The sequence below is a fragment of the Oryctolagus cuniculus genome, chromosome 4 (assembly GCF_964237555.1).
Source record: "Oryctolagus cuniculus chromosome 4, mOryCun1.1, whole genome shotgun sequence".
NCBI classification, from domain to species: domain Eukaryota; kingdom Metazoa; phylum Chordata; class Mammalia; order Lagomorpha; family Leporidae; genus Oryctolagus; species Oryctolagus cuniculus.
Window position 1 is genome coordinate 47,203,252 of NC_091435.1, and position 12,275 is coordinate 47,215,526.

At 37.9% G+C, this 12,275-nt stretch overlaps 1 protein-coding gene across 3 annotated transcripts in view; it reads left to right on the forward strand.

Moving 5' to 3' along the window:
- EPHA3 (EPH receptor A3) overlaps window positions 1-12,275 on the forward strand; it is a 401,167-nt gene that overhangs the window by 16,919 nt on the left and 371,973 nt on the right. For all 3 annotated transcript variants that reach the window (XM_002716757.5, XM_008267088.4, XM_051819167.2), the window contains exon 2: window positions 4,062-4,126. In XM_002716757.5, the coding sequence (XP_002716803.2) occupies window positions 4,062-4,126 (65 nt within the window). The remainder of the gene's footprint in view (window positions 1-4,061; window positions 4,127-12,275) is intronic.

Here is a 12,275-nt window from a genome sequence, read left to right on the forward strand (position 1 = left end):
ATCTCACTTTATGCACCCACCAGAAATCAAATCCAGACTCACAGTGAGGGTTTCTTGCTTGCTCTCATGAGAACAACCTCCTTCTATTCACACATCTATTTAAGGCATTAAAGTATGGGACAGAAATCTAGAGCCATATTGTTCTAGAATTAGTACTACTCTTTCCAAATACAATTTTATCCAGCATATACCTATGTCTACACCAAGTTAAATTGAATTATAATATTTAAAAACTTTTTAATTTATATCAATTTAATTTAAAATGCAATCCATAGCCCTTTGAATAGAAGGTACTATGAAATGAATGGAATGATCTGTTTCCTGTTCCACATCAAAAATATTTGGAAGTAACATCATTAGAACTGAAATCTGACAAGGGACAATTAACATCATTGGCAAATAAATGGCATGAAGTAGTCGTAAAGAATTAAACCATCTGTATGTTTTCACCTACCCTGAACACCTAATTTACTCTTTGTTAGAGTTCATATTGTGAACTCAAGTTTTCCATCAGTTGAAATAAACCTTGTGTATTGCATGTTACCAACTAAATTCTGACTATAATATTATAATATTTTGACATCACAAGTCATTGGCCTGTTGCATTTGCCCTTGGCATTTGAATAGTGGCACCACAGTTAATGATGAAGTCTACATAGGCTTTGAGAGGGAAAAGCATTAGTAACCATGATTCTTATGTGTATCAGTGTGGGATGTAAGACGTTGGATTGCAGTATTAGGTTTAATTTATCTGTCCAGAGAAATCACTCATACATTTACTTTAAAATTCTCTTCTTATTGCCATTATGCTCTATCCAGATTCCTATTCAATAAATACCAGAAGACTTGAGATTTGTGTCCTGGCAAGTCCCAATTTAACAACCATTCACTTTGTTATTCTTATAAGACTTCAAACAAAGGCACTTTGTAAACCAAGACCCAAAATAGGTGCCTTTAAAAAGGGTTTTGATATCAACTATGCTCTAAACAGGTCATGTATTGAAGGCTCAGAAGCCAAAATGGAGCTGTTGTAAATTACTCTAGTTTTATAAGAATTGAGTCTATATAAGATGTTACAAACTGATGGAGGTTTTAAATATACATATATTATTGATGTTCACAATTACATTGTGAGTTAACCAGTGTAGATATGATAGTATGTAATAGACCACAGAAGCAGGATCACTGGTAACGCTGATAATTGTATTTTACTCATTCATGGAGTATGCTCAAAATTCTATTTCTAAGGAAATGTAATACATTTAATGAATCTACTATGCATATTTTAATTGACTTTGTGGTATGTGGTATAATTCTTTTTTGTTTAGTTGTTCTCTGAGTAGAAATCTAATTCTGATATTATTAGTCCAGTCTGTTGCCCATCATAAGAGAAAACTTCAGGATATTTAATACTTTAATTAACAACCTAACTGCAATATTATTTACTACCTGAGGATAAATCATATTTTCTTGGCCTCAAACAATTTTTTCTCTGGTTACTAATACTGAAATTAAACCGGCTGGGTCATTTTAGTATGTTCATCATTAAATATATTTTCATTATTATTTATTCACAATAATTCTTGGAGCCACTTAGTCCCCTCAGGACACTGACAATATGGACAGTGTAAATTTTACCATGCAAATCTTATATAGAACTCAGAGAAATCAGTTGATGATTTTGAGATAACCAACAACTGAACTAGATTTGCTATTTTCAGAATGAATGTTGGTAATATACTTTAATGTAAAGATGAGGGTGTATTTTTATATTTTCAAGTACTGAATAATTTGAAATATAATATATACTGTTGATTAATCAGTAGAGTTTTTTTTTTATTATTTTGAGAGGTAATTTCAAGATAATTGACTATACTGTTAATTTCCAAACTAATACCCTAGGAAATAATTCAGTTACAGAATTCATGCTAGGTAATGGGTGCAGTGGATCTCTTCTTCTCTTATCTAAATGTATTTACCTTTCTTTGGGACCAATGTATTGTAAGAACAAAAATCTTTTAAAAATTCTCATGTAACAGGTTAAATTTATGTATTTTTTTCATTGAGCAAATCTTAAACAAACTCAGTATCTCTTTTAAATTGTAATGAACAAGTACCTTTCTTATATGTACCTAATGTATTTATCATCCAATCAGCTAACCACATATCTTCCTTTAAAATTTTAGTAGTGCTTAAAAATTTAAAACCCTAATGCCTATGAAAAATGTCATTTCTTTTTTGTAGCTCTTAATATTTCTAAATATATAATTCAGATGATTAAAGAAAGCTTGTGTTGTTTATGTATCAGGAAGCACTTTGCAGACAACATGTGGGTGTGTTGTGTAGTGTCTGTTTAACATATATAGAGAGCCCATGAAAATGATTCCCTTTTATTGTGTTTATTGATTCGCCTGCTCTGGTTCATATTCATAATACATGTTTAGTTTATGTGACTTTCATTTATATTTTCCCTTAGTGATTCATGGAAGTGTTATCTAATTTTGTAGATAGTTGAAGTTAACCACAGTAACCATTATTTCACAGAACAGATCAACAAAAGTGAACTCTTTGTTATTAATTATATTTAAGTGTCTTTTTACATTTTAATTTCTAATTAACTAAAAAATTACTTTTTTTGTGCTGAAAACAAATAATTTCCCTTCATCTTTTAAATAAATGTTCAAAATATAACAATATGCTAAACTTTACTTTTCATCTATATTTTTTAAGAGTTGAGTTATTTATTTATTTGAAAGTCAGAGTTACACAGAGAGTTGAGAGGCAGAAAGAGAGTGAGAGAGGTCTTCCATCCGATGGTTCACTCCCCAGATGGCCACAATGGCTGGAGCTGCGCCGACCTGAAGCCAGGAGCCAGGAGCTTCTTCTGGTTCTCCCATGCGGGTGCAGGGGCCCAAGGACTTGAGTCATCTTCTACTGCTTTCCCAGGCCATAGCAGAGAGCTGCATCAGAGGCGGAGCAGCTGGGTCTCGAACCGGCACCCATATGGGATGCTGGTGCTTCAGGCCAGGGCATTAACCCACAGCGCCACAGCACAGGCCCCACTTTTTATCTATTAATATTGTTTAGTAGTCAGACTTTAATATCTAGCACAGAGTTCTGAATAACGTCACTAAAGTCTTTGAGTGTCAATACCTTCCTTAATTAAATAAAACTTTTTACAGATGATATCATAAAACATATTCTGCTTTGTTTTTTCCTCAAATTGGTAGGAATACATTCTGTTTGTTACCCTTCAGTGGTCTACACATTATTAAAAAGTGCATAGCACAAAATATTCTGTTGGTGTTAGCTGAGAACAATATAAACATTATATATACAACTATGGAAACATATTTAGGAATTAATTCATGAAGAAATCGTATGTAAGCTTATCAGATTTAATAGCATTTGCAGTCATTTTAATATTGTGTTAGCATTAATATTGTTTCTTATTTTGCTTTTTTTGTTTCCTCTTTAGCTCTATAGCTTTTGTGTTGAAAATTATTAAGATATTCAGTATTAATTTAAAAGTCCACAGAAACTTTTGGTCCCCTAATTTTCCCTGTGGTTGCTTTCTTTCTTTTTGTTAAAGGTTTATTTACTTATTTGCAAGTCAGAGTTATAGAGAGAGGAAGAAACAGAAAGAGAGAGAGAGAGAGAGAGAGAGAGAGAGAATCTTCTGTCCATTGGTTCACTTCTCATATGTCTCAGGTCTGGGCCAAGCAGAAGCCTAAAGCCAAGAGCTCCACTGTGAATCCCACATGGGTGGCAGGGGTCCAAGCAGGGAGCTGGACTGAAAGTGGAGCAGCTGGTATATGAACCCACACCCATGTGGGATGCCATCATGGCAGATGGTGGCTTTACCAGTTATGCCACAATGCCAGCCCCTGTGGTCCTTTTCTTTTTGTGTGTGTGATTCTTTTATACTCATCATATACTTTTAATGAAAATGGACAGTCATATTTTTTGAATAGCAAAATCAACAACAAGTAACATTAATTTAACAGAAGTAAATGGAAATAATTCATTTTAACTGTGTTTTGTTCTGTGTTTTCTTTTAGTCAATCTACTGGATTCAAAAACAATTCAAGGGGAGCTGGGTTGGATCTCTTATCCATCACATGGGGTGAGTTCAGTAACCTCTTGAAAGGAAGCATGTTTCTTTCCATTGTTTCTCTTAGGGAACAGAAGAAATTATCAGTGTGATCTCAAAGGGGAGTTTCTCTGCAGATGTTGCCAAATTATATTTACAAATATATTCAGGACATGGACAGCACAGCTCACTATTTGTATGTAATGTAACTACTGGGAATTTTGATATCTTTTTTTCTGAAATGCTCAATTTTTCAAACAGGCTGATTAAATAGCTTAATTATTATTGGTGTTATGTAGATGATCTATGCATGATTATCTGACCTTTTTGTGATGTGATCAGAGTGAGTAAATTGAGAAAATTTTCTAAATTTAGGTAACATTAAAGAGTGTGTATTTTAAGATGATAATCTCCAAAGCCATAGCCTTAAAAGCAGCCTTGGTGATTGTTCCAAGTAGGTTAGAATACATTTGTCCACAATAGAAGTCTCAATTTCCTTAATTTATTTTTTAAAAATGGCTGCCATTTGTCTATATGTTTAAAACTGAGATTTCCTTTAGAATAAAACGTGTGCTATCTTGAAATGTTAAACATTTTACCTTTCATGCTTTACCAAACCAAACATATTACAAATGCAATTTTGGTATTTTGTTGTCCCAAATGTTTTTATAATGAAACTTTTATGCGGCAAAGTTACCCACCCCTCTACCTTTTTAAAAATGTATAAATGGAGCATAATACATTGGAAAATTCTTGTTGCTACAAAACTGTGATAAATGAATACCTTTTGTTTCTAAGTATAGTCTGTTAAAAATGCAAAATGCTATTTTGAGATTTTCACCAGAAGGATGCATTTCTATACTCCTTTTTCGTCTACTATTGTCATCTTCTCCAACAGATCACATTACTTATATTTAGTGTTGGTTTTCAGTGTTTAGATTTTTGTGCTTATGCACACTAATTCTTACTACACTACCAGCATCTTCACCAGCGGATGTTTTCCATCAGGGATACTTCATCTATCTGTCATCTTTGTATCTGCTTCTCTTCCTGGCACACCTTGTATTGACAGAATGCCAAAACCTATAATCAGACCTTCATTAGTTGCTTTGGAGAAGAGAGCAGGAAGTAAGCCAGGTTTGGTTTTCCCATGGGTGTAAAAGGAATCAAATGATGAGTATAAAAGCACAGCCTATGTTGTCTTAAAGACTGAATCAAGACCAGGAATTAATCTGGAATATTTAAAAATAATCATCCATATAGGAAACCTAATTTACTTTTTTTCATTAGTTCGTAAGATATTATGCCATAGAAATATGCTCCTTAAGGATAGAAGAAACGCAAAAACCACAGTGATATTTTCCTGATAAATACATGCGTATTTTTTAAAAAGACAGGAAATCAACTTGTGTATCAGAGCAACAGTATAACCAATGTTTTCCTTTAAAGATATAAAGATACCATTTCTCTATGTATTGGGAATCCAAGGAAATTAATTCCTTCATTGTTAATCTCATATATCTCGTGGTGAAACAGCAATAGTACTTGCACTTCCAGAAATACATTGGGAGCTAAGGGCGGAGGGTGGGAAGAGGGGGTTCTAGCACCCTGCCTGGGAAATGATGAGAAATGCAGACCCTGCCCTTGCCCCACACTTTCTGAATCCGAAAGCACATTAAATTTGAGAAACACTTCCTAGGATATCTTACCTCCTGTCCTTTCCCCCTCTCTGCCTCAATGTCCTGCTTTCTTTTTGCCTGGCATTTCCCAGTCAACAGCTTTCAGTCAGGATTCTTGCTGCCTCAGAGAGCTGCCCCCAGGCATCTTGGCACCCTCTTCCTTGCTTTTATCTGTTGATCTTGCAGTTCTGGCTTCCTTCACTCTGATGCGCATATTAGCCTAAAACAACTGGCCAATCTGTCCAAGTTGATCATTAGAACATCTCTTCATTATACTTCAAGAACCCGAAGACTTGAAAAAGAACAAGAATAGCAAATAGGTGACTTCTTGTCCTGTGGAGATATTACATCGTATTTTCTTTAAATTTCTCTCATGTTATTTAATCATGATGTTCATAAATAAATACATAGAAAATGTTAATCAATATTCATTATTTTCTGCGAAACAGTAAATTTTTGGGTGTAGGTACTCTATGGGAAATTTCTGTTTGGAATTTAATATTCTTGTTTGTAAAATTGTTTGTGCTTTGACAGTCAGCTATTTTTATTCCCTAAACTTTCCCATTTTTGATACCACAAAGATAGATTCTCTTTGTTTTGTTTTTATAGAAAATATATACTTTAAAACCAATTTAATATTTTTGCTAGAAGTTTTTCCATGAAAAATTACATGCAATAGGTAGAACCATCTTGGAACTTGTTATCTATTTAACTATTTAATAAAGAAAATCAAGTAGCAGAGCATCTGATTAGACATTAACTAAATCTGAATGTACATGCACTTTAGAAGAAAGAACTATAGTACCAAAATCACATTGAATTGAGCCACCAACAATCCTGCTCTTTTGATTCAGGGCAGTGGTTCTTAACAGAATAAAGGGGTGAGAGCAAAGGAAATATGAATTAATTTTGATTCATGGGGACGTTTGCAGTGCCTGGAAACACAGCAAGGGAGAGTAGAACTACTGACAATAGATGAAGGAGGGCAAAGATGCTGTTAAACATCTTACAGTGAACATGGTAGTCCCCACAACAGGAGAACAGTCAGTCGGAAATGACAAGGCTGAGGCTGAGAAACTCTTTTAGGAGAATAAAAACAGTATCCCATCAGGACCTGGGTAACCAAAGAGGTTTGGCAGAGTGCAAGCTCCTTCTCCAAACTCCAGTTACACTCTAATCAACCACTCTAAATTACATAGTTCTTTAAATAAAAATTTTGAGGATTAAATAATGACTGATTTCAAATTTGTAGTGCATATTTCATGGAATGATATCAACTGAGCTACATAAGGCTAACATATTTGGAGAAAACCATCTAAGAGTGTCTCATTCCTTCGTGTATTTTCCTTCACATTACTAGTATTCCTTTCCCTGTAGATGTATACACACATAAAATTGGACAGTTAACCTATGTAAATTCTTGAGAGAGGTATTTCTCTCTCCAGTTTTATGTGCTTCAAATCTTAGAAGAAAATTGAAAGGAAAGTGTAATAAAATATGATACTGTGTATACTATTAGTCCTGGAATAAATTCTCAAAATATCTGGGAGAAAGCTTAAAAAAAATTAAAATGAATTATTTACTTTTCATTTTATTTGAAAGGCAGGGAGAAAGGGGGGTGGGGAAGAGAGAGAGAGGAAGAGAGAGAGAGGTTTTTACTTGCTGTTTCTTCAAATTGTCCACAAGAGTCACTAATAGGACCAGTTGAAGCCAGGAATGGTGAACTCAATCTGTTATTTCCTATGTGGGTGGTAGGAACCTACCATCACCTACTGCCTTCCAGGCCATGCATCAGCAGCAAGTTGGAATCCAAAACAGAGGAGCTGGGACTCAAACCAGATACTCTGATATGGGATGTGGTCATCCTAAGCAATATTTAAACACTGCACAAAATGACCAGGTCTGGATAAAATTTAATAAATCATTAGTTTTCTATAAATGAAAGTCATGAAAATAGTACTCAAATTTACAAACTGAAATTATCTAGGAGTCATAAATAGCAACTAATTTTTCAATGAAAGAGTTTTGTTTGACACAGGTATTTTCTGGCACTGTGCTCACTTTGGTAAATAGACACAATCAATTAACTTCTCTGGTCCTTTAGGCCATGAATTATGATTTATGAATGCCAGGCCTAATAGTATACAAAAGTTTCAGAAAATAACTTTAACATCCTTTAGGTTGGAGGGGAATTAACACATACAGACGTTTACATTTTTTTTGGAGTATAATCTAGAAAGACAGACAACTTTTGCTTACACATGGCTATATACTTAAATTTACTGATTGATTGATGATATAATCTACCAAGTAGATTTTTCCTAGTCTGTGTATCATCACTAAGGAGAGATCCATTGGAGGTAAAGCTACATAATTTCACCTAGGACAGTATTAGTAGTACAAAGGTATCATGAGGATATTATTATTAAATAATTAAAGAAACTAACAAAGAGAAGAGATTGAGAATAGAATTTGGGAAATTATGTCTATTTGTAGATGACAGAATTATCAAATCAACAGTTGTAGAGTTAGGGTTTCCTTCATATTTCTTTTTGCTAAGCAGTGATAATGGACTTAAATTAAAACACTGGTGAATGGAAAGCCTGTTTCTTGCCCATCTGTTGCCTGTTCTTTGGCTTTTCCTTACTGATGGAACATCGATATTGTTCAGGTTCTCACCACCGCTACTTCCTGCGCTGGCCCGTGTTCCTGGAAAGTGGCATCTCTATGACTCCATGGAGTGAATTCATCTTAGAGCTAACCCTGACCATAACTGTCATTTTGACAGTGATTGGTTTAAGCAAGAAAAAGGGAAGCCAATGATACTGGAGCAGAATTCCAGTGACTCCTGAAAATGGTTTCTTCCTAATAAAAGAAATGGGAGAGGCCCCATACTTTCTCACTTCCTCACTGTGGGCTTGCCTTTTGATGATCCAGGGCCCAGAACAGGTGCACTACTCTAAGCACCAGAGAGGCCTATCCCCATGAGCATCAGAAAAAACCGCCTGCAAATAGACTGTCTCTGAACCACTGAACTGTGTGACAGCATGTGTCTCACTTGCCATCAAGCCACTATTCATTGTAGTTCTCATACTTCCAAATTAAGCATCCTGACAGAGTGCAATGTTTTATCTCTGGTCATATATGCTATTTTCTAAATGAGAGTTATGACAATGCATAATTGTATGTGACAATGCCATTGATATTTTCTTTGGTTATCTTTTTCGTTGCTTTAATAGATGTCAAAATTAATAGGCAGAATAGCAAACTAGAATAAGCAAACCATTTAGAATTGGAACATCTGCATTTGAATTCTGGCTTATTGTTGTATGATCTGATGCAAACCAATTAGCCTTCAAAAATATTTGTTTTCACATTTTCAAAGGGAGTATATTAATTAAAATGTCCCAGAACTTCAGAGCAAGTAAGATTTGAGCAAATGAGACGTTTATATATATTTCTATTTGAATTAATTTTAAAAACTATGCAAATATCATTTCTTATTCTAGATAGACAAGCTTTGAGTTTCTGCCATTCTCATCTGAAGACTTTTGCTAAAGTCATTGATAAAACTTCTTAAATATGAATCAACACTTAATGACTTGGATTTTAATCCTAGAATGAAAATTGACAGTGTTGTGTGACATGCCAGAAACACTCTCCATTAAGAGTCCAACACATTACCTTTAACATCAGATAAATGTTATTCCATCTAAATCTACACAGAATAAAGTTACATATAATCTTTCCAGTATACTTTGAATTTAAAGTCAAAATATTATAGTTAGATATACAGTGTACTTATTGTAAATTTTTAAGTGATTAGCTATTTCTCAAATATTAATATTCCAGATTTCAGGCTGGCACTGCGGCTCACTTGGCTAATCCTCCTCCTGTGACACTGGCACCCTGGGTTCTACTCCTGGTCGGGGCGCCTGATTCTGTCCTGGTTGCTCCTCTTCCAGTCCAGCTCTCTACTGTGCCCGGGAAGGCAGTGGAGTACTTGGGCCCTGGTGTCTCCGTATGGGAGACCAGGAGGAAGCACCTGGCTCCTGGCTTTGGATCGGCGCAGCACGCCCACCATAGCAGCCATTTGCGGGGTCAACCAACGGAAGGAAGACCTTTCTCTATGTCTCTCTCTCTCTCTCTCACTGTCTAACTCTGCCTGTCAAAAAAAAAGAATAAATAAATAAGTAAAAATCTTCCAGATTTCAGGTCAAAATTTACTTCTTTATGGAGATCTTCTTGCCATTTCACAAGCACCTATCTGCCACCCCCACTCCTTATGCCCATACCAGGATAGCATATAGCACCTGTTTAAATCATCTACATCCTCATATATGTTCTTTGTCATATCTCCATGGCTTGTAATTATACATTAATGCAATTATTTGATTGATATTTACCTCAACCAGAAAACTGAAAGTTCTGTGACGTTGATTTCCATTGTATGAAATTGTAACATTTACTTGCAGCATTTGGAATTCCTAGATTGGTTATTCATTAATTAAAATTTTCTGAATAAATTAATAAAAAGGTTTTGCAAAACAAGTCAGAATAAAAATACTAATGCTATGTGGGGAGCAAACCGGACTAGACTGAGTTACTGGAATTAAGACTTATTCTATGCATCTGCTCTCCCACAATATGGCGCTGGGAGAGAAGTAAACAGCTTCCGCACAGCTGCCTCCAGTTCAACCAATTAACTGTAGGACTTGCTCCTGATTGGAGAGCAGCGTACTCGGCGTGTGGGCAGCCGAGTTAGGATTGGCGGAGGAGGACTATAAAGGAGGAGAGAGACGGCATGCACCAGGAACATCTATGGGGAACATCTAAGGGAACCCGTGCAGCCCCCGAGAAAGCCGGCCGGCGGTGTGCCGCTCCCCTGCGGAAGTGGGGAATGTGGCCAGGGGGAACTGCCCTTCCACGGAGGTGGAAGGGATAGTAGCCAACCCGGGAAGAACCAGCAGCAAACCCGGGGAGGGCCGAGCAGACGAAAGAACAGCGCAGGGTCCTGTGTTGCTCCTCCACGAAGAGGGGGAGCGACATAATGGTGCCGTGACTCGGATATGAAGCCTAGGCAGGGTTCAGTGTCGCTCCTCCACGAAAACGGGGAGCGACATAATGGTGCCGTGACTCGGATAGGAAACCTAGCTCGGATAGGAAACGTGACTCGGATAGGGAAACCTAGGAGGGAAGAAACAGGAAGAAGCAGGAAAATGCCGGAGAGAGAGACTAGCAAAGAGCCTAGGTGCCGGAAGAAGCTATTGAAAGCCTAGGCATAGACTCGGATATGGACTGTGGGAAAGAAGTTAGGATTGAAAGCGAAAGTGAAAGCTTTCATAGACTCGGATGCGGACTATGGCGGGGAAGCTAGGAGATTGAAAGCGAAAGCGAAACCTGGAGGAGGCTTGGACTCGGATACGGACTGTGGGGAGAAGCCAGGAGAAATGAGAGGAATATTGTTGGAAGAAAACTTAAGGAAACATACCGGGTAGAGAAAAATGTTAGGGAGGATGAAGCCGCGAGTGCAGGCCGAGGCGGAGATATAAGCCACCTTGGAATTCTTCAAGTCACCCCGGGGAGCAAGAGGCGAAGATCTGGAACCAGAGGCAGAGACCTGGGCCGCCAGGATTCGCCAGGTTAGTCTGGGGAACTTGGACTGAATGCCGGTGGTGGCGGAAACATTCGCGGAAGCCGCCGCGTGCAGAGAGAGCACGGGGCGTGAATAGATAGGGAACGCGGGGCTGGCGCGAGGCCGTGGTGCGGGCGCGAAGTGCGTGGAGACCGCGGAGCGTGCGCGCAGAGCCGGGAAGCCGCGCAGAGCCGTGAAGCTGCCGCGAGGCGAGGTGCCGAGAAGCAGCCTCGGGCGGGCGCCAGGAAACCGCGGGGATAAGAGAAGCCGCGGGAAGTTTAGAAGTAAAATGAGAGAAATAGGAATGCTGGTAGATAGAAGTAAAATAGGAGAAATAGGAATGCCCGGAGATAGAGAAACAGAGAAATAGAAAGACCTCCCCTCAACATGGCAATGAGAAAGCTTGGATTCGGTCTGCCTGATTAAGTGAGGTGATGAGCACCTGCGGGCAGCTAGCAGCTTATGCGCCGCAGGTCACCGAAGACAGGCACGAATTAACATCAGTAAGACCTCCCCACAATACCGCAATTAGAAGGCTTGGATTCGGTCTGCCTGATTAAGGCGGTAAGCACCAGCAGGCAGCTCGACCAGAGTATGAGCTGCAGGTCACCGAAGATAGGCACGAACCAACACTAATAAGTCTCCCCCACAATACGGCAATGAGAAGGCTTGGATTCGGTTTGCCTGATTGCTAGGTTTTGTAAGCCCCTGCAGGCAGAGCAGAGCATGCGCTGCAGGGCACCGAACACAGGCACGCATCAGCGCCTAAAAACCTCCTCACAACATGGCGAAGAGAGGACCCGGATTCGGTTTGCCTGATTGATAGGACTTTTAAGAACCTGTGGCAACTCTAGCAAGTAGAGCAGAG